The sequence below is a fragment of the Poromitra crassiceps genome, assembly GCF_964638095.1.
Source record: "Poromitra crassiceps genome assembly, chromosome: 19".
Classification (NCBI taxonomy): Eukaryota; Metazoa; Chordata; class Actinopteri; order Beryciformes; family Melamphaidae; genus Poromitra; species Poromitra crassiceps.
In genome coordinates this window covers 10,128,048-10,151,091 of record NC_139646.1, presented here as the reverse complement: position 1 = coordinate 10,151,091, position 23,044 = coordinate 10,128,048, and the positions used below count along the sequence as shown (strand labels likewise).

The 23,044-nt window shown below is 44.4% G+C and overlaps 1 protein-coding gene across 1 annotated transcript in view; it reads right to left on the bottom strand.

The window, feature by feature from the left end:
- Positions 1 to 555: 555 nt before the first annotated feature.
- Positions 556 to 23,044, bottom strand: part of sh3d19 (SH3 domain containing 19) — a gene marked incomplete at its 5' end in the record, with an annotated part of 37,201 nt that continues 14,712 nt past the window's right edge. Inside the window, 20 exons of the mRNA XM_083656004.1 lie at positions 556 to 1,225; positions 1,343 to 1,449; positions 2,137 to 2,323; positions 2,487 to 2,536; positions 3,761 to 3,993; positions 4,131 to 4,192; positions 4,363 to 4,493; positions 4,745 to 4,817; positions 5,216 to 5,350; positions 5,766 to 5,834; positions 5,963 to 6,194; positions 6,738 to 6,778; positions 7,387 to 7,496; positions 7,922 to 8,029; positions 8,274 to 9,329; positions 9,419 to 9,629; positions 10,135 to 10,261; positions 10,631 to 10,670; positions 10,791 to 10,831; positions 12,770 to 12,809. Of these exons, the coding sequence (XP_083512130.1) occupies positions 1,115 to 1,225; positions 1,343 to 1,449; positions 2,137 to 2,323; positions 2,487 to 2,536; positions 3,761 to 3,993; positions 4,131 to 4,192; positions 4,363 to 4,493; positions 4,745 to 4,817; positions 5,216 to 5,350; positions 5,766 to 5,834; positions 5,963 to 6,194; positions 6,738 to 6,778; positions 7,387 to 7,496; positions 7,922 to 8,029; positions 8,274 to 9,329; positions 9,419 to 9,629; positions 10,135 to 10,261; positions 10,631 to 10,670; positions 10,791 to 10,831; positions 12,770 to 12,809 (3,164 nt within the window). The 3' untranslated portion in view covers positions 556 to 1,114. The remainder of the gene's footprint in view (positions 1,226 to 1,342; positions 1,450 to 2,136; positions 2,324 to 2,486; positions 2,537 to 3,760; positions 3,994 to 4,130; positions 4,193 to 4,362; positions 4,494 to 4,744; positions 4,818 to 5,215; positions 5,351 to 5,765; positions 5,835 to 5,962; positions 6,195 to 6,737; positions 6,779 to 7,386; positions 7,497 to 7,921; positions 8,030 to 8,273; positions 9,330 to 9,418; positions 9,630 to 10,134; positions 10,262 to 10,630; positions 10,671 to 10,790; positions 10,832 to 12,769; positions 12,810 to 23,044) is intronic.

The window sequence follows — 23,044 nt, the reverse complement described above, 5'->3', positions numbered from 1 at the left end:
GCCATTTTGTGGTGGAAAGGCAGGGCAAACAAAGCTGCAGGCAAACAATGAGGGTTTACATATTCTAATCATTAAAGTTGGAAACCCTCATTGTTTTGCTTGCACCTGTGTTTACCCTGCCTTTTTGACACAAAATGGCCACTGTGAGAAGTTGACCCACATTATTAATGGTCTATGTAGGGTTGTTTACAAAGTGATAACTATTTTAAGCTACAAGATTTGGCAGGGCTTTCATACCAAAATATAAACTAGACATGTGGGAACTTGATAGCAAAATTGTTTGGCCACCAGGTGGTACCAATTTGTTGGGGGAAAATCTGCATTATATGCAAGACAGGGCCAGGAGAGTGAGAGGGTTGTCACAAAAGCTAAAATCTGATAAGATGCGGCTCACTGGGACACAAATCTTATCCGATGGGGGACCATGATCTAATTCGTATCAGTTTACCACTGAAATAAGCAATGCAATAAAAACTCAAAATAGGGGTGGTGATTGAGCAGTCCAACTCAAGTCAGCAAAATAATTTTATTCCATATAATAATTCATGACCCAGGTTCTGTAAAGGCAGGAAAAGTAGGATTCATCTTGCAGTATTAACCACATTTGCTTTATATGCAGTGGAAATGCTAACTTGAATCAGCTGTTGTAAAGGGGACAGAAATCTGTCAAACCACTAGATGGTGCTAATGTATAGATGGAGATGAGCATGGCACAGTAAAGAATCAGACTTCACACTGGGCTGGAGCTGTGAGTCAATTCACTTGCGTGCCCGCTGTATTTTAATTGCGAACCGTTTCCCCCCCCCCTCAAAATGCCTAAAGTTAATTTATTCTAACAATGATAAATAACTTAGTAAACACATAACACTTTCATTCATTTTGACAAGTTAATGCTGTAGCTGTATGAAAATAGCTCAATCGCACTGCTTGCAAAACTACAAAATACATTCCAGTCGAAAAGGCAGTCCTCTTCTTCAGATTCCCACTAGTGAAACCAGTTTCCTTGTTCTCATGCGGAGTCACATTTCAACTGGTTGGTGTAAACATCACAAGCACATAATGAGTCCATCCAACAGTGTCCCACTTTCTTCTTTTGTAGTCCGGAGTGAAAGCACTATCCCAATACTTGCACATAGTTTTTAGGGACCAAGGCCCGTTTCCCCCTTAAATCACCCAGGAACCACTCATCATCAATGGACTCCAAATTGGTAATGATGTCTCCCGCCTGTAAAGGAGAAAGGCATGAGAAGCTGTCTGGATGGTGGTGCTTTCAATTAATATTTCTGATCTGTGGGTTTATTTTTGAGCAATTAGTTCTTGACCAAAGAAAAGGTTAATTCACCTGCAGAGAGAGCTCCTCTTCACAGTCAGATGTGAAGTCAAACAGGGCCTTGGCTCTCCCTGTCCCAGCTGCACTGCTCTGCTGACTGTCCGGTGCTGACAACTGGCCTGGTGAGGAAGGCAGAGATCAAAACACAGTCATTATCATAGAAACTATGTAATAACATGATGAATACTGGTAAGAATATAGTGAATAGAATATAGTGAAAAAATAGTGTCTGCCAAGTGGGATCATTGGTCGCAATTAAGAAATCCTACAACTTATGGGGGAGATGACATCTTTTTAAGTGCATTATACAGATTGTATATTTTTAAAATAACATGATAAATCAGTGCATCATCACCCTTGTTAAATATGAGCAATTGTGGGCCATCAACTGCTTACAACTCATGATGACTTTTGAGACTACAGTTCATTTTCTCTACCAGCCACATGGGAGCACTACATTATGTATGAGACAGCCTCCCAACTCTCTTTCCCTCTTCATATTTGTTGGGACACTTGACAGCGGAAACACACTGGAAACGGAAGCGGTGCCACGCGTAAATTCAGCTCGAGCAGGAGGAGCCTGACCATTTCACAGCAGAAGCGCTCTGTTTTGCTCCGCGTCGGTCACAACTTGTACTGCCCGCCTGCCTTAGCTGCACACAATTGCTTGCGGCCATCGTCAAGAATAGACCAGGCATGGAAACTGGCACTGGAGGGCGCGAGCCCCCCCGCCCCGTGCCGTGGCCGGTGTGATCAGTCTAGTTAACGTGAAGGACAATAACGTCCAGCCCGCCAGAGCTTCCTACCTGTGCTCCACTCAACAAAATTCCTGGGGAAGGAGCCCTCTCTGCCGTCGAGCCTGCCGCAGCACCACTCAGCGTCGCTGTGCTGGGTGATCAGGATACGGTCCCCCTGTTGAAAGGACAGGTCGCCATCTCTCTGTCCAGCAAAGTCATACAGAGCCACTGCCCACTCCAAACCGGACTGAGAGGCCTGCATTGTGGGCAGAGCAAGAGAAAAAGATGGCATGAGAACAGTTACTGATCAACACAGATCATTTCATAGGATGGACACGTGCAAACATAATAATCATGTGTTCATCCACTGGGCATGTTGCATAATCAACTTCATTCTTATTAATGTAGCAGGAAGTTACCTGAGCAGGTTTGGCAGCCTCCGGTTGTGTATTGGGTGGAGCAACCATTCCTGGGGAAAAATAGCCTTAGGTTATTCAAAATGAAAGTGTAACCAGAGCACAAAGAAATGAATGGCTAGGTGCCATAGCGTGATCCTCCCACACACTACGTCCTGCTGGTGAACTGGTGAAACTCCTCGCTGTCAGGTGAAAAGCAGCGGCTCATGGCGACTGCACATGTATAGACCCTTCTCACGGGGGCCATTTTGTGTCGAGAAGCCAGGGTAAACACAGGTGCAAGCAAAACACTAATGAGGGTTTCCAACTTCCATGATTGGAATTTGGAAACCCTCATTAGTGTTTTGCTCGCACCTGTGTTTACCCTGGCTTCTCGACACAAAATGGCCCCCGTGAGAAGGGTCTATTGGGGGAAGCATGTGCTAGTTTACAGCTCTCCCCAGATCAGCAGAGGGGGTAGAGCAACAACCGGGACATCATAGCAGGGATTTGGCCAAGTTCAATTTGGGAGACAATGGAAATGGAAAAAAAACTTGATTAAAAAGAAAGAATGAATGAGCATAAATGTGTGGCAACACTACTGTAGTTCTTATCATGAATGTTGAATTCATCCTGAGGCTTTCAGTCCACTGTTGGGACACCTACTTTAACTGTACACAGCACTTTGAATGAAAGAGACACAGATGCACAGATTCCTGGCATACCACAGGGTGAAAAATGCCAGCCAACACAAAACAAAAGGATAGATGGGGCAGTTCACTGAAGGACAGGACAATTCTTTTGTTGCCGAGTTTGAGGGGCAAAAGCATCATCAACCTATATTGTGCTGGTGTAGGTGCCAACATTGACAAATGTAAATAGATTTGGTGAGGAAACCGGCTCATAATGAAAAGAATGAATGGATTTATAGATGTAAGTCTATTTTTAAGTGGTGCCTGTGCTTCTATAAGTAACGTATGTGTCCCTCCGTTCAAGAGAGAGAGAGAGAGAGAGAGAGAGAGAGAGAGAGAGAGAGAGAGAGAGAGAGAGAGAGAGAGAGCATCTCGCCTTGAGCTCGATACCGATTGAAAAAGGCGGCGAAACACGCACGCACACATGCAGTTTAAGAAATTGGCTAAACTTTGGCATGCTATGGAGAGATCGGCTTGAAACACACACATGCCCGTACACGCACGCGCACAGTGTCAGAGAGGGGGGTGGAGGAGAAGGTTTGGACCTGCAAACCTGCACCGCTTACTGCAACACACCTGGGTGCGATTTCTTTCCGATCATCTTACCAGGCAGTGCTATCTTGGCGGGCTGTGTGTGTTGCTGCTGAGCTGGAGGCGGCGGGAGATCTTCAATGATCTCTACGAAGTTGAGCGGGAAGATGCCACTGTGGACGCCGATCTGTCCCCGTGCCCAGTCCTGCCCAACGTACTCCTTCAGCTTGATCACGTCCCCTTCAGAGAAGGACAGCTCGTGACTGTGCTCCCCGTCAAACTCGAACCTTGCCACACATCTTGGACCACTTCAGAGGACACAACAAAAGTGTCAAAATTGTGGTCTAACAAAATATTGATGTGTTGGTATCAAAAGCAGCATTTGTATTAGTTCTACACATCATTTTAGATTAAAGGCATTATAAAGATAATTTGAGAACATTACCTGACTGTTGTTGCAGATGGTGGCTTTCCTGTCTTCTCGGGCATAGGTTTTGGTGAATTTGACTAATTGGAGAAGAAAACGATGTTGAATTTCCTTAATTCAGGGAATCCTCAGCCATAGTACACTACACACCTCTCAACAGGTTTCATTGTCACCACAGAAGTGATCTATTTATTGCAAAAATTGAAATCACTTTATCTGTTAGAAGTGGAATTACTGTTTTGAATCTTACCAGGACTTTGACGTAATTGACGGGGAAGAAACCAGCAGATCCTCTACATGTGCCTCTGTACCAGTCATTGTCCACCTGCTGCACTATGCTCACCACGTCTCCCGCCTTCAGAGCCAGCTCTCCTGGACCCTCTGAACGCAGAACATACAGTCAACCACAACTCACATCATCAACTCTATCATATCAAATGTACAGTAGCCTATATGGCCATGCAGGCATGGGAAAACAAGTGCACCTTATTAGTCTCTAAGTGCAACAAACCATGTTGGACACAAAATGTGTTATTATAATGATTGTATTGAACTAAATTACACTCATTTGAGTGTTCTACAATCCCAGTCAACACTGGCATCTGTTTGGTGTAAAGAGAGTGAGCCGTCACCAGCTGTGAAGTCATGGATGGCCTGCACTTTTAGTCCGCTGCTGTCTCTGCCAGAACCGGCTGGACTGGCGCCCTGCACGGAGACCAAAGACATTTAGAGGATAATGTTTCATGGACCACTGGGTACAGAACAGAACATGCTAGAGGTAAAGAGAAAAGGCCAAGCTCAAGTATCAGAAAGTACTTTCACTCAGAACTGATGGTATCACTTTACTTGAGGGTGCTGTATGACGACTGACATGACACTGTCATAACTATGACATGACACCTGTCGTGAACATGAAGGAGGCGTTATGAATGTTTATGACTGTTGTCTTTAAGTGTCATTCGGTAAATTATGTCATTGTTAATGCAATGTTGACATTGTTTGAGATGTCTTCGTTAGGACAACTCGACATAACCAGGACGTCATGTCAGTCCTCATACTGCACCCTCAAGTAAATTGTTACAGAAATGATCAGGACAACTTACCTGTGGTGGGGACGTGGGGGTGAGAGGAGTGATGACCTTCATGTGGGATTTCTGGACACTGCCTCTGGTCTCACCTACCTGGCACTCAAATGTCCTGTGGTCAATCTCCTCCAGCAGCAGAAGCACTTCATTTTTCTATTGAAAAAGACAAAGTTATGGAATTGAAGAGATGCAGGAAAAGGGAGAGCAAATGGAGCCGTTTATTTCCTAGAACTCTTACATCGCTCGCTCGCATCCGCTCTCAAGTCACGAGAGAAACTGACTGCCTCAAGCCTAATGTGGCAATATAGTCCCCGTTATAGTGCCTCGTATGCCATAGTCCTTGGTGGGCCATGTGTCTGTGGCTCTCTTTGCCCCTACTTGTACTTGCAGTTTATGCCCAGTGCCCACTAGATGTCACCATAGAATTTACTGAAACTAAATAAACTATTTAGCAGTGAGGTTCAATGACAGATAAGATGAATAGTAATACACTTTTGTGGTGGCAATATGTGTACTGTCATAATCTTCAGCAAAGTTAGTATGTAAGATGGAAAACTAGCTTGCTCACCTGAAATGTAAGTTCTCCTGTATTGCTCCCATTGTAGTCAATGGCGCCAATTCCATGAGGAAGTTCAAGCTGGTGGAAGACATAAACGCTTTATATGTGCTCATCAGAAGACAAAGGCAGACATCTTATTATATGCTCATCAGGTGCTATTTGAAACATGATTCCTCTACATGGGACTGCGGTGGGATTTCTCTCACAGTGTATTTAATGTAGAGACGGTGGCCAGGGTTGGGCCGAGGCGGCAAGGCGGGACCTTTCCTCTTGGTCCTCGGGGGCTGGGCCTTGGACTGGGGTTTAGGTGAAGCCTCCCATGGACATGAAGGCCTGGAACGGGACTGACTTGCAGCGTCGAAACGGGGTGGAGGCGGTCGTCCCGGGCCTGGTTTGGCTGCAGGTGGGCGGGGAGGGGGGACCTTACCTCCGCTGGGCCTGCAGGAGAGCAACAGCACCACACTTTTTTTATTTTATTTATTTTTTGGACTCCCTTTTTTCTCCCCAATTGTACTTAGCCAATTCCCCCTGCTGTCCCCGGTCGCTCCACCCCCTCTGCCGATGTGGGGAGAGTTATAGAATAGCACACGCTTCCTCCGATAGATTCGAAGTCGCCGGCCGCTTCTTTTCACCTGACAGTGAGGAGTTTCACCGGCAGGACATAGCGCATGGGAGGATCACGCTATTCCCCCCAGTTCCCCCCCCCCCCCCGAACAGCGACCCCATTAGTGCAGTGACCAGAACACACAGCCTTAATCCGGCTTCCTACCCGCAGACACGGCCAATTGGATGCCCGACCAAGCCGGAGGTAACACGGGGGCTCGAACCTGCGACCCTTCCGTTGGTAGGCAGGGAATCTACTGCTGCACTCCCCGGATGCCCAACAGCAGCATCAGGTTGAGTGCACGGTGCAATATCATAAATGTAAATATTGTTTATTAGGATTTTAGGCATAGTGAACTTTTTATCACCCCTACTTACCGGGGAGGTAGCGACGGCTCCGGCCCAATATCGAAAGACTCCTGCAGAGGAAAGCAACAGGTTTTTATTTCTTACTTCACCGTTTCTGTGGAAAAACAGACTCACTGCATGTGCCTAGAGTGCCCCGAGACTGGAAACCATAGTAACCATGGAAACCATAGTAACCATGCCACAACCCATAGCAGCCAGCAGCCAGCAGTTAGCTCTCAACAGCAGGCATTCTTTGCACGGTAGCGACAATGGTTGCTTTGTGTTTTTGAAAAGCAGAGGAAATGTAGCAGGTAAGTATTTCACCAGAAAGATGAGAGATGAGAGAAACCTTGACAAAAGAGACCTGGGGTCAAAATATAATTATACATTGGAGTTACAGAATATGGAAGATGCACTCTTTAAGCTTTTTAAGCACTCTCAATACTAATTTGTAATAAATACCTAAGCATGGGATTGGGAGAGTAAACAGATCCCTGCTGAAGTATTTTCAGTTTCCAAGAAGTACCGTCTGAATACTACAAAACATGCCTGCAGCTAGAGTCTGCAAATTCTGTAGGTAATAACTGGCTGTGATCATTTACAGCTATGATAATTATTTAATAATAATAATAATTTGACTTGATGGGTTAGTGACTCCTCTGTGTGATGCAGATCTTACCTGGGAGGTGAAGACAGGTATGGGGCTTTGTTTGTGGCTCACTGAAGACGTTAAGGAGCCTACAGGCTTCTGTGAGGGGAGAGGAGGAGGAGGGCCATCCAGAGATTCATCTGACACCCGAGAAGTAAGACATTGCAATCCTTTATTATTGTCTTTGACACACAGTATACTGAGAACTTGTGCTCCACAAGTGTGTGTGTGTGTGTGTGTGTGTGTGTGTGTGTGTGTGTGTGTGTGCGTGCGCGCCATAGACTGGTGCGCGCATGCAAAACTGGAAAATGTGGTGTATCCTAAAATGTCCTGAAATGTAACGGATTGAGGGTGGGGTGGTGGGTGTGTAAAAATAAATACAGTCCATGGTTCCACATACATAACAAATACTCCATATACGTACTTATATGTAAAGCCAAATTCAAACATAAAATGTAACTATGCAATTGAGTATATTTTGACACATAAATATGTAACCATTTCATCAATCATCATGTGTAGCCCACATATTGTATTAAATATACATGAAGAGAATTGAACTCACTTCTACTAGTCTTGCTGGGTACCCTGATGGTGGTTGGTCTCTTTGGCATGTTCTCTCTGCCGAAGGAGCTGTCCACGCTACGCTGAGGCTTGACCGTGGTGGTATGATCTGGACACAGAGACAGCTGACTGTGTCTATTGTACTTACTGTATGTTGTAAAGACCAATAACTGTGTGCTCAGGAGCCATTTATAACATTATGTCAACAACATGTCAACACTGGCAGGTTTTGGTGACATATCATTGCTATGGTATGTTATCTGATGCAAATCTTCAGTACATCTATGATAATCAAGGCAGAACAGTACCTTTTGTCTTATACAATATATGAAAAAAAAAAAAATGTTACTCACTGCAGGGACTGTCCACATATTCATTTTCTGCGACCATAGAGGTTGAGTTGTGATTGTTGAGATTAAAGTTGGGTTTTAGCGGCTCCTTAAAAGGCTTCAGTGGAGGTGTAGGGGGGCCTGCTGGGGCTTCCTTCTCCTGGATGTGGAAGCTCTTGGCTCTGGCCAGTATAGAGGGATGTGATGGGGGCAGGACGGCCACCTTGCCAGGTAAAGTCACTGGTTCTTCTTGTAGGGACAGGCCCATTGGTTTCTTGGGGGGCTGGGGTTTAGGGGCCGGGGTAGGGATATGGGGGATGTTCATATATGACACCTGTTGGTTGTCATTACCTATACTGTAGTTAAACGCATGCTGATGAACTAGGGAAGGTTTCGCAGCGAGTGGAGGTTTGTTGTGCACGTTCCTGGGCCGAGGCTCCGGTCGCTTGGCGAGTTCCTCCTCAGTGCCGGCCTGGCTCTCAAAGGCCTGGATCTTGGCCCGAATATTGCGTTGGCTGCTCATCTCGCTGTCAGCATCTTCACTTGGCACTTGGTCTGATTGGGCAACAGTGTCGCCACTCTGCTCGCACTGGTTGTCCACGCTAAAGACCTCCAACAGATCCTGTAGATACTTACTTGAGGACACCGCCTGTGGATCGGCGCTAGAGGTCAATTGAGCGCTGTCCCCATTGTCACCGAGTCTGACCAGAGTCTGAACTTTGACCTCTTCTGTGATTGGCTGCCTGCGGGATTTGGAACGAGGAAGTGGAGTGGGGCGTTGACCGTGTTCCGAGTCCGTAGAGGGGGAAGCAGTTTCAGCAGCAGTAGATGGTGAGTTTATCGAAGTAGAAAGAGATTCTGCGAGATGTTTTGTTGGAACCTCCCATTGTACAGTGACAGATCTGGTGCATGTGTGGGCGGAGTCTGGTAGATTGGGTCGTTCTACATCCGACTTGGAGTGACTCTGGTTCTCGGTGTTAGTGGACGCTGTGGTATTTGTGGCGACAGCTGTTACAACAACGGGCTCTCTGTCCAATGGTTTAGGCAATGACGGTCTTGGTGGTTTTGTGGGTTTTTTAACTAGGAAGAAACACAGGAAAAGAATCAGGCTATGTAGAGTTAAAATATATTGTTTAATCAAATAAGCAGGATTAAAGTCACATCATTACCATCAGTGACTCTTATATGCCTCTCTATTGGAGCAGCACTGCATTGTGGGACAGCGGAGGCAGAGGCTTCCCTCTCGGGGTCGGTCTGGGTGGCATTTGAGGTGGTGCAGGAGGAGTGGCGAGGAGCTGCAGTCGGCTTGACGACGTGATCCTCCTGGGTCTTCTCCTCCTGGGTCTTCTCTTTAATCACCTGCTCATAGGATGGTGGGCGCTAAGTCACGAGAAAGAGACACATTATTCTCCCGTGCAGAATTTCTACTTCATTGTATCACTTGTGTTGTTGTTTTTTAGCCTGTGATGTACAATTCACCTATAATACCCTAACTATTCCCAAACTATGGGTCGGGACCCAATTTGGGTCGCGGACCCGTGGGGGGTGGGTCGCCAACTGGTCGTCATGGCAACTCATTACCATTATGTTTTTTTTGTGAGTTTGGGTCCCAGGGAGACAAAATGTATATTTTGGGTCCCAAGATGAAAAGCTTTGGGAACCCCTGCCCTAACCAGTAGTTTTTTCTTAGTTTTGTATTTTGTGCTTGGTGAATCAATTGGAAGAGATATCCTATGTTTGATAGCACAGAGCCACGAAGATGCCTCTGCTCAATAAATCTAATCTTGGAGAACATCCACATATTGGCTTAAACATGGATTAAATATCAATATCCTTTAAACAGCCAACGGGATTAAAATCTACTGTCAGTTAAGACCAGGCCTACCTGAGAAGCAGCCTGGATGCTCCCAGACCAGCTTGACTGTGAGGGTGGAGCGAACACCCCAGAGGATGCTGGGAACCAGTTGTTACTGGCCAGAGGTTCTGCTGAGACGATGGTGATCTCTGGTCGCCTGAAAGACAAACCATATCCTAAATGGCCAATGCTCAACCCCGTAACATCACACACACACACACACACACACACACACACACACACACACACACACACACACACACACACACACACACACACACACACACACACACACACACGAGCCCTTTACAGCCCCTATGGAAGTAAGGTTGAGCTGGATTGATTTCTTATTCTTATTTATTGTATTGCTTTTATTTCTTCCGCTAACTGCCGTAGCACAAGTTAATTTGTAAAGTATACAACAAACACATTTGAACAATGAGCAGCAAAATCTACAATCAGGAAACAAACATGCAGAGGGATTTGGAATTTCTCTATTCTACTGAGAATGGTTTGTTTACTTTACCTTCTGCTGCTGCTGTGGTCAGTCTGAGAGTTTGATCTGGCTGAGGGAAAAAAGGTCATACGAATTCATCAAAATGTCATCAATTAGCCGTTAACATTTTGGACGTTTTGGGTCCCCCCCCCCTAAATCATCTCAGAACGCTGCTGAGGCTCAAACTTACTTCGTTTGATTGCAGCTCGTATGGAAGACAGAGGTCCTTGGCTGGAAAAGAAAGCATAACAGGAAGCTCATTAGGAGCACATACAGACAAGACTTGTTTAGTAAGCTTACGATGAAACAGTTCTACAAACCTACTTTTCTAACAACCCAGTTGTTAAAAAAATCCCATGGCCTAAAATGAAAGGGGAACAAAAAGGGCTTCCCCATGGTCTCCATCCATTGTAGTACCACTCACAGTAAATATTACATGTCTGTTCAATTTGTTTTACTATTCAATCAAATATTGCTTTAAAAATGATATACATTACAAAAACCTGTGACAGAAGTATTGCAACTACCAAGTATTATAGCACATAACAGATGCCTCTCCATTTATCTGAAGGATAATCACTTTTATTGCTGTAGTCAAAACAGAAACATCCCTGTAAATACTGTTCGTGTGCATCATTGAAATCCAGCACACCTATGAAAACACGATGCTGACTGAGTGGTGCCACTAGCACAGCCAACACATATGACCATCATTCAAATAACCTCCTCTGACAAAGTCTCCTCTTCTACAGCAGCATCCTCTCCAGATGGGAAGCCAGCAGAAGAGAAATTGGGCCTTCTTCTACTCACTTTGACACAGAGCCTTTTTTTGCTAATCCTAAAATGTTATCATACCAAGAGTCCTGGTACGATTAAGCAATATCACATGAGAGGGAGTGCGGTTGTTGGCTAATATTGGCACTGCTGTGATTCGGTCGCCGAAGATAATCACAGCAGTGCCAATATTAGACAACAACAGCACGACCTTGAGTGTGATATTGCTTTTATACAACAGTTCTATTAAATAAAGCTGATTAAAAAAATGACAAAAAGCTGAGAAAATATATGATTTCTGTATTTATTCCTCCGCCAACAAAAATAGTCCCCTCAGCTTTCTGCTTTGCTGAAAATTTAGCCTAATCAGCCTAATTAACTGCAGGCTGTCTACTTTACTACTGTCTACTCTACAGCTGTGAAGCGTTTTGTTGATTAGGGCAGCTGTGAAGCGGAGTGATCTACACACAGTGAAGCGCCAGTGCATTATCCCTTACATAACGGCACTCGTAGGATCCCTCTTGTCCAATCAAATTGCTCAGCCGGAACTACCTGTTGTATAATGGACTATAATCGTATGAGGTTCCCTGTCTACGTGCTGTTACCATGCTTTCTCCCTGAAAGTGCAGAGAAGGAGCTAATGTGATACTCTGTGCCCGTGCCAACAGTCTCTACAGTAACTCTCTTGACAGGGGAAAGGCCCATCGTTAACACATCCTGCTCGTTAAGCAACTATCAGTGGTACCTGCTGGTAACATGTGCTTAATTAAAGTGATTAGCTCACCTGTAAACACAACGAGGCAATAGGTACAACAAGCCCAAACCTTTAAGACCATGGCGCCACTCCCCCTATGGCACCTCCACCCCTTCCTTGCCCCCCTCCCACCACCCATATCCCCCTAGCCACTCCACCTAGTACCCACCCCTCAAATCCCAACTCTCTACCATCTTCCTATCCTTATGGGCTATGGCCCCTTTCCCCCTCGCTATGATATCATAAACTGGACTGCCAACATTGTTTGTTTTGAATATGTTAAATGAATTAACTACAAAGATGAGCTAGGAGGCTAGTCTACTTGATGCAATGTCTATAGACAACAACAGAAACAGCAACATTAGTGATGTATCTGCCCCGATGATGACCTTAGTCTGTCGGTCAATGAGGATGGATCAGTGCATTGTTTGGTCCATTCACAAGCCCTCACCATCAGCAGATCTGGCCGTTAAAGGGATAGCACACCCACCTAAAGCTTCTTCCCAGCTACAGATACAGTCTGGTCAAAGCTGAAGAAGAACCCCTGCAGGTTATCCACTGCAACTGGCTCAACAGCTTTTATACAGGTACAGCAAGGAGCTAATGAAGGTGTTCATGGCACACTGTGAGCAATGACGTACCTGGAATGTAAGTGATCTGGCTTGGTTCTCTCAGAACGATCTGTGGAGAGAAAGATGTTCCCAGCTCCATTCAGGATAATGATAATGGAAAAAAGATATATATAATAATAATAATAATAATAATAATAATAATAATAATAATAATAATAATAATAATAATAATAATAATAATAAAGTAACACAATGAAGGAAGCACAATCATTAAAGGAACCGCAATCAAATTTGCACTAATAAACATGAATGTCTTAAAGATGCATGCTACTCATTACAAACTACAACTACAAGAACCAGCTGGTGCAGTGAAGTGTGATCCTCCTGATTAACCAGATACCAAAAGATGACTAATAAACCTGTATGTTGCTTTCAAATCTCAATTTACCTACATAGGAACGATGATTTTCCAGTAACCATGATGCATCCTTTTCAGATACATGAGAAATGATAAACAGTGTGACGACTCTTCCTTCTTTAACACATCCCTTCTTACATTTCCTCCTTACAATCCATGCATGTTCATTTAACAGCTTAAATTTCCCCTCATGTACTTCCTGCACGATGAGTAAGCTAGCATCATTATTGCAGGGGAAAGACTACCGCTCCATTTCTTTTTAATCAAACCACATTCAGTGGAAAAAGACATCGAAGTCAACACAACACTAAATTGTAGATCATGGCCCTAATCTTGATGCATGTTTGTTTGAAAGAGAAATTGATATACAACTCCAGTGCAAACATACTTTAACTATGTCCCGAAACTCAAGACGTTTGCAGAAATATTAGGATCCGCTGATTAATGTGGCATACGTATCAAGCTTAAGTATACCAAAAGCCCAGTACCAGCTGGCTCCAACTCTTGGGAAAAGGTCTTATATGTCATGTTATGCGAGGAATGTAGGCCAATGTTTACAGATAGGCAATATTAAAGCCAGACTTTGCAGTGGGATTCTCACGTGACGCTCTCTCCCATACACACAGAGAGAACAGCATGTAGCACACTGTAAGACCGGCCCCTGACTAACTGACGAGAGATCAACTGCTGCAGGTTGACAGCAATCGATAGCAATGCACTTAATTCTACTACTTCCTTTACTTTTCAGTTACCTGTTTTTCAAGTCATACTCGGCAGTTGAGTGATGCAGGTGCGTGCCGAGTACAATCCACATCACAGCCCATTAAATATGAGCCTGATAAAACAGTACCAGTAATACACACAGCAAACAGCTCATCTCAAAGTTCATCTAAATCTCCCGGTTCTTCATATTTGAGAGTAAACACTTCAGAGGGCAAACTGAAGATAATACACTAAATATTAAAGGCAATGGAGATAAAGTGAGCAGCATTGCTGTGAACGCTTTTTTTCTGAACCTCAAACCAGGACCTCGTTGCACTCAGAATATAATCCACCTGTTACTTGTTATCTGTTGCTGCCATGGTGCCCGTCCCCACCTCAAGTGACTGTCTTATAGCACGTGACGACTTTAGTTTCATTTGAAAAACACGATTAAAAAAACTGCCCAACAAAGTCAAAGTAGTAAATGCGCACAGACGTAATGACGCATCAGTTGGTATCTCCACTGTTTACTTGTGCATGTGCTCTCACTCGGTATAGAATGTGTCTTCAACGGTACTATTAAACAATAAAGCCCCTACCTGTTGAGGATTATTAAAGGCACACACACACTGTCAAAATGGTCCAGGCAAACAGGACATATCCCTGTAGGATCCTCCCTCTGTCCGCCAGCGAGCGTCTTTGTGTTTGAGAGTGTGACTGGGAGCACGACACCTGCAGTCACACACCCACAGACACCAGCAGAGAGAGGGAGGGAGGGAGGGAGGGCCCTGCGCCGTATACCTCACCTCACCTGTGTTGGCTTGGCCAATCTAAACACATGGAATGTGGTCGTTCAGGAAGTGCTGGTTGGGCCACACAACACTGTGCTGCCACTCCGGTTTGCCCAATGGACTTAAAGGCTCTGAGAATATTGACATTGCTCTGAGCCATGCGTACCTATTTTCAGCTGCACTTCAATAATAAACGGCAAATTCCACATTTACCTTAACTGGACTTATAGGCTACCTTCCAATATCCTGTTTGTCATGTCACCATGCCAATGCCTGTGTTTCAGACAACAAACTGCTCATGGGCAGGTGGAAAATCAAGGCTTTGGTCCGGTACCAACATTTATAAAACTGTGAATCAATCAAACCTATATGTCATTTTGTGACAAAGCCCTGTTCGAAATTGGCCCCTATGACAGAAATAGTGGACTATATAGTGTGTTGGCCATTTTGTATAGTGTCTGAATTCTCAACTGTTAATTTGATTCACTATATAGTCCACTATAAAATACCCACAGTGCACTGCAATTTCTAGTGAATAATGTACCCTACATTTTCTCCCATATACCACAATGCAATGCTGTTGTGTTTACCAAAGGAGAAGAAGAGTGAGGTAGTGTCCAAAACATGTTTGATCACTCCCCATATAGCTCACTATATGATCAACACTACATGGGGAATAGTGAGTGAGTGAGTGAGTGAGTGAACCATTCCAAACACAGCTATAATGTAAAGTCTTAATAGGTTGTGGCATTCCATCATAATGTGTTTTCTGCTCATTCTTGTTCATCTTAATGCGATTCAGAATCCAACAAATCAAAATTAAAATTGTTAAAATGTCACCGCGCCTCACTTAGCTCCCACTTAATTTACAAGGATTATGAAAGAGCAGTTTTGATGTGCAGTAAACCTACCTGATGTGCAGTAAACCTACCTGATGTGCAGTGAACCTACCACCTACATGTGCAAACTTTGCTTTGCTCACTCATTATGTAGTCTAAAGGAATAATAGAATTTTTGACTCATCATTATAAAACCATTAAGGCATACTCAGCTGAGCACAATGGAGTTATGAAAATGAAAAATCATATCTTAATATTTCCAGCGGCCAGCTGAGACAAGCCCGTATATAAGCCCTGTCTAGAATGTTTAGCATGACATTCCCATACAGTAAGGTGCCTTGGTATTACTGGCTCACTGATGAAGACACAGCAGCCACACAGGAGACCTGCTGAGGTCAGCACTCTCACTTGAACACATGCTGACGTTACTCAGAACAGGGGCGGCGCTTCACAAACAACAGGTGGTGACAAGGCTCGCAAAAAGCTGTCTGTCTTTATCCCATGCTACTCTAGCCAGAACTTTAAACTCAGAGGCAGATACATAGTTAATCTACTGTCCAGCTATATAACAGACTGTGTGCTGAAGCTGCTCAATCACCTCTCTCCAATTTAGTGTAAAGGCTTCCTCCAAAAGAGTCTGAACGAACAGACAGGGGCATGATCAAGGCTCACACTAACAGACAGGGGCATGAGCAGGGCTCACACTAACAGACAGGGGCATGATCAGGGCTCACACTAACAGACAGGGGCATGATCAAGGCTCACACTAACAGACAGGGGCATGAGCAGGGCTCACACTAACAGACAGGGGCATGATCAGGGCTCACACTAACAGACAGGGGCATGATCAAGGCTCACTCTAACAGACAGGGGCATGATCAAGGCTCACTCTAACAGACAGGGGCATGATCAAGGCTCACTCTAACAGACAGGGGCATGATCAGGGCTCACACTAACAGACAGGGGCATGATCAAGGCTCACACTAACAGACAGGGGCATGAGCAGGGCTCACACTAACAGACAGGGGCATGATCAGGGCTCACACTAACAGACAGGGGCATGATCAAGGCTCACTCTAACAGACAGGGGCATGATCAAGGCTCACTCTAACAGACAGGGGCATGATCAAGGCTCACTCTAACAGACAGGGGCATGATCAGGGCTCACACTAACAGACAGGGGCATGATCAAGGCTCACACTAACAGACAGGGGCATGAGCAGGGCTCACACTAACAGACAGGGGCATGATCAGGGCTCACACTAACAGACAGGGGCATGAGCAGGGCTCACACTAACAGACAGGGGCATGATCAGGGCTCACACTAACAGACAGGGGCATGATCAAGGCTCACACTAACAGACAGGGGCATGATCAGGGCTCACACTAACAGACAGGGGCATGATCAGGGCTCACACTAACAGACAGGGACATGAGCAGGGTTCACACTAACAGACAGGGACATGATCAAGGCTCACACTAACAGACAGGGGCATGATCAGGGCTCACACTAACAGACAGGGGCATGAGCAGGGCTCACACTAACAGACAGGGACATGATCAAGGCTCACACTAACAGACAGGGGCATGAGCAGGGCTCACACTAACAGACAGGGGCATGATCAGGGCTCACACTAACAGACAGGGGCATGATCAGGGCTCACACTAACAGACAGGGGCATGAGCAGGGCTCACACTAACAGACAGGGACATGATCAAGGCTCACACTAACAGACAGGGGCATGAGCAGGGCTCACACTAACAGACAGGGGCATGATCAGGGCTCACACTAACAGACAGGGACATGATCAGGGCTCACACTAACAGACAGGGGCATGATCAAGGCTCACACTAACAGACAGGGGCATGATCAGGGCTCACACTAACAGACAGGGGCATGATCAGGGCTCACACTAACAGACAGGGGCATGATCAAGGCTCACACTAACAGACAGGGGCATGATCAAGGCTCACGCTAACAGACAGGGGCATGATCAGGGCTCACACTAACAGACAGGGGCATGATCAAGGCTCACACTAACAGACAGGGGCATGATCAAGGCTCACGCGTCGCTAACAGACAGGGACATGATCAAGGCTCACACTAACAGACAGGGGCATGATCAGGGCTCACACTAACAGACAGGGGCATGATCAGGGCTCACACTAACAGACAGGGGCATGAGCAGGGCTCACACTAACAGACAGGGACATGATCAAGGCTCACACTAACAGACAGGGGCATGAGCAGGGCTCACACTAACAGACAGGGGCATGATCAGGGCTCACACTAACAGACAGGGGCATGATCAGGGCTCACACTAACAGACAGGGACATGATCAAGGCTCACACTAACAGACAGGGGCATGATCAAGGCTCACACTAACAGACAGGGGCATGATCAGGGCTCACACTAAGAGTTAATTAAATACAGCCCTCAAATGTCTGCTTCCTCCAAAACCCCATGTGGGTTAAAGGGAGTTTTCACTGCACACATACAGTTAATAATAAGATCGTGTTGAGATCATGTGATATGCTCATAGGGTGAGATTCTGTGTTACACCTACTTTCTCACGGAAAGAGGCTGGTTAACCATGAGGTTGGGCCGGGGCTTTAGAGAGTCTGAGCGGGCTGTGGTTGTGAGCCGAGGGGAAACAATTGTATGTTTTAGTGTGGTTTCTTTTTCAGGGTGATATCTGGAACATGCTGGGACAAATACAACATGGAGCCGCGTGATGCGAAGTGTTAACTCAACATAATTTGTCTTAAAATCCAGACACGTCCTGGTTGTTAGCAAAAGCCTGGTCAAAACAAATCAAAACATGCCAACAGCAGCAACCTTGGGGGATTTGCCCTCACATGAAAAACAGACAGAGCCGGCCGACAGATGATGGTGTCATGTAGGAATAACACAAAACAACACTGCGTCAGTAATCTGCCCCTTTAGTCACACCTGATGAGATGGTGTCAGACAGTGCAGGTGTGCATCACAGTGGAAACTACCTGAAATAGTATCTCTGTGTGTGTGTGTGTGTGTGTGTGTGTGTGTGTGTGTGTGTGTGTGTGTGTGTGTGTGTGTGTGTGCACCCATGCTGCTGAGGCCATGACGTAATATGTCATCATCATCAATGAAAACACAGATGTTTCATGATACTGAGAGGAAGGTCTACCCTGTGCTACAAAAATAATATGATCTTATTCAAAAATGACTGGAGGGTAAACAAAGTTCCTAATGTGCAAAGATTTATCTCAAGACCAGCGTATACGAGGGATCAGCCGAGCAGCATTTTGGTAAACAAACCGCGTCACTGGGTGGCAACGGCAATGGAACCCAAGTGGCGCGAGGCTTGAGTATCTGACTCTAGCCGGCTAACTCTGTTTACATTTTAAAAACTCTGACAGTTCACACAACTTTAACACGACATGTATATGTTACACATCAAACTCTTGAGCTACTTCTGCTCTCACTCAGAATGTCAAAATATAAGCGATGTGATGTATAGTTTTTGAGATATTAACGTTTGTTTGGCACAACTCATACTATTAACTGCCGCGGGGTTCCGCATTTCTGGGTGGCAAGTGACGTCGCGCTGATTCGTCCTATTTCGCAGCACTGTGAAAGAGAAGTGAGTAGAGAAAACAGCTTGTTCACCCGGTCATGCCACAGGCAGCCCACCTGCCCATCGGCCCTGACACAAACATCCCCCCACCCCAGACAGCTGTTGGGGAGAGCCCAGTTTGTGGATGGTTGGACGGGGCAGGGCATGGCAGGGCAGGGGTTAACTCGGGGACTAGGTGTTTGCTTGCACAACAGGTGTTGCTAAGAAAAACACGGAACAAGGGTGTCATATTTTAGGAAATTGTTCTGGCAGAAACGTAATGGACGGAAATGAAAACTCTAACGAAGCCCACTGCAGTTTTTAGTACTTGTAAAAAAGACAGAGTGAAAGCTAAGGGGTGTTCATTCGGTCACAGGGTGTGTTGTGTTCTGTGCGAGATGTTTTGAATTAGCAAAATCTAGGCTAAAAAAGGAAAGATACAACCAGTTTGCCAGTAGAGCTGTTTCCAGTCAGCAACACATGACACAGTGATGCTGGTATGAGATGTGTGGGCCAGAGTTTCTCTAACGTTGGATGATTGTTTGTTTGGAAAGGCCAGACAAGAGGGAAGTGATGCTTTGGTTAGAATGTTAACTGACAGGTTTTCACTGGGTCCGTTACTCACAACACATAGGCCTATGTCATTTACTGAGATGCAGGAAAAGCCACTGGGCTGCCATAAATGGCACTTTCACTTAATGATGCAGTGATATTTTCTAATAATACATGTCTGAACTGTCTTCCATTAGCAGCAGATGATGGTAGTCTAGTCAGAGTTTATCAATGACAGAAATTGGAGATGCATCAAATTTAATAGCTGCTGCATTAAAGCAAACCAAACAAATGTTACTGTCTAGTGACTGCATGTCCACTAGTCTTAAATGACAAAAAACTGGTCAGTTCCATGCAGGAGACCAACAACTGGGGTTAACATGGGTTATGGAAATATTAGTCCTGCTGCTCAACATACTACATTCTCCAGACCCCCCCCTGTGAGACTGCGGTCAACTGAGCCGACGTTCGCGAAACCACAGTCAAGCCAGCCGACACTTGGTTTTTGATGCGTGTCTATTCGTGCCGTAACGGTACTGCTGCTTCACGGGTGTTCGGAGCGGGCTAAAAAGTCGAGTGTCACAATTCAGCGATCCTTAGATCGACATTACAACAAACAGTGTATTGAATGACTGTTGAATATGTCACAAAAGTCCTACCTTATTGAACGATCGTAGCAGGAGTTTCGCTTGGTACTATCATGTTGATGCTCTCAACAAGATGGCGAAAAACCGGCATTTCCGGGACTGGTTTTTCAAAATAAAAGCACGATTCGACTCCAGTCTAGACCACACAGATTTGGTGTTTGTTCCGACTTTCTAAGTACTGTACAATCTTATAACTCCATAATCCCACACCATGACTGACATAGTTGTGTACACTACACCCCTAGGTATGCACTCTCATGAAATTAGCCATTTTCACTGTGCCATTTTGGAGAAATACAGTCAAAATCTTAATACTGAACTTGAAAAATGTGTTTTTTTTAGACTTCTAAGTACTGTACAATCGCATAACTCCATAATCCCACACCATGACTGACATGGTTGTGTACACTACACCCCTGGGTATACACTCTCATGAAATTAGCCATTTTCACTGTGCCATTTTGGAGAAATACAGTCAAAATCTCAATACTGAACTTGAAAAATGTGTTTTTTTAGACTTCTAAGTACCGGTACTGTACAATCGCATAACTCCATAATCCCACACCATGACTCACATGGTTGTGTACACTACACCCCTGGGTATACACTCTCATGAAATTAGCCATTTTCACTGTGCCATTTTGGAGAAATACAGTCAAAATCTCAATACTGAACTTGAAAAATGTGTTTTTTTAGACTTCTAAGTACCGGTACTGTACAATCGCATAACTCCATAATCCCACACCATGACTCACATGGTTGTGTACACTACACCCCTGGCTATATACTCTCATGAAATTAGCCATTTTCACTGTGCCATTTTGGAGAAATAGTCAAAATCTCAATACTGAACTTGAAAAATGTGTTTTTTTAGACTTCTAAGTACTGTACAATCGCATAACTCCATAATCCCACACCATGACTCACATGGTTGTGTACACTACACCCCTGGGTATACACTCTGATGAAATTAGCCATTTTCACTGTGCCATTTTGGAGAAATAGTCAAAATCTCAATACTGAACTTGAAAAATGTGTTTTTTTAGACTTCTAAGTACCGGTACTGTACAATCGCATAACTCCATAATCCCACACCATGACTCACATGGTTGTGTACACTACACCCCTGGGTATACACTCTCATGAAATTAGCCATTTTCACTGTGCCATTTTGGAGAAATAGTCAAAATCTCAATACTGAACTTGAAAAATGTGTTTTTTTAGACTTCTAAGTACCGGTACTGTACAATCGCATAACTCCATAATCCCACACCATGACTCACATGGTTGTGTACACTACACCCCTGGGTATACACTCTCATGAAATTAGCCATTTTCACTGTGCCATTTTGGAGAAATACAGTCAAAATCTCAATACTGAACTTGAAAAATGTGTTTTTTTTACTTTCTAAGTACTGTACAATCGCATAACTCCATAATCCCACACCATGACTCACATGGTTGTGTACACTACACCCCTGGGTATATACTCTCATGAAATTAGCCATTTTCACTGTGCCATTTTGGAGAAATAGTCAAAATCTCAATACTGAACTTGAAAAATGTGTTTTTTTAGACTTCTAAGTACTGTACAATCGCATAACTCCATAATCCCACACCATGACTCACATGGTTGTGTACACTACACCCCTGGGTATACACTCTCATGAAATTAGCCATTTTCACTGTGCCATTTTGGAGAAATACAGTCAAAATCTCAATACTGAACTTGAAAAATGTGTTTTTTTAGACTTCTAAGTACCGGTACTGTACAATCGCATAACTCCATAATCCCACACCATGACTCACATGGTTGTGTACACTACACCCCTGGGTATACACTCTCATGAAATTAGCCATTTTCACTGTGCCATTTTGGAGAAATACAGTCAAAATCTCAATACTGAACTTGAAAAATTTGTTTTTTTTACTTTCTAAGTACTGTACAATCGCATAACTCCATAATCCCACACCATGACTCACATGGTTGTGTACACTACACCCCTGGGTATACACTCTCATGAAATTAGCCATTTTCACTGTGCCATTTTGGAGAAATACAGTCAAAATCTCAATACTGAACTTGAAAAATTTGTTTTTTTTACTTTCTAAGTACTGTACAATCGCATAACTCCATAATCCCACACCATGACTCACATGGTTGTGTACACTACACCCCTGGGTATACACTCTCATGAAATTAGCCATTTTCACTGTGCCATTTTGGAGAAATAGTCAAAATCTCAATACTAAATTAGAAAAATGTGTTTTTTTAGACTTCTAAGTACTGTACAATCGCATAACTCCATAATCCCACACCATGACTCACATGGTTGTGTACACTACACCCCTGGGTATACACTCTCATGAAATTAGCCATTTTCACTGTGCCATTTTGGAGAAATACAGTCAAAATCTCAATACTGAACTTGAAAAATGTGTTTTTTTAGACTTCTAAGTACCGGTACTGTACAATCGCATAACTCCATAATCCCACACCATGACTCACATGGTTGTGTACACTACACCCCTGGGTATACACTCTCATGAAATTAGCCATTTTCACTGTGCCATTTTGGAGAAATACAGTCAAAATCTCAATACTGAACTTGAAAAATTTGTTTTTTTTACTTTCTAAGTACTGTACAATCGCATAACTCCATAATCCCACACCATGACTCACATGGTTGTGTACACTACACCCCTGGGTATACACTCTCATGAAATTAGCCATTTTCACTGTGCCATTTTGGAGAAATACAGTCAAAATCTCAATACTGAACTTGAAAAATTTG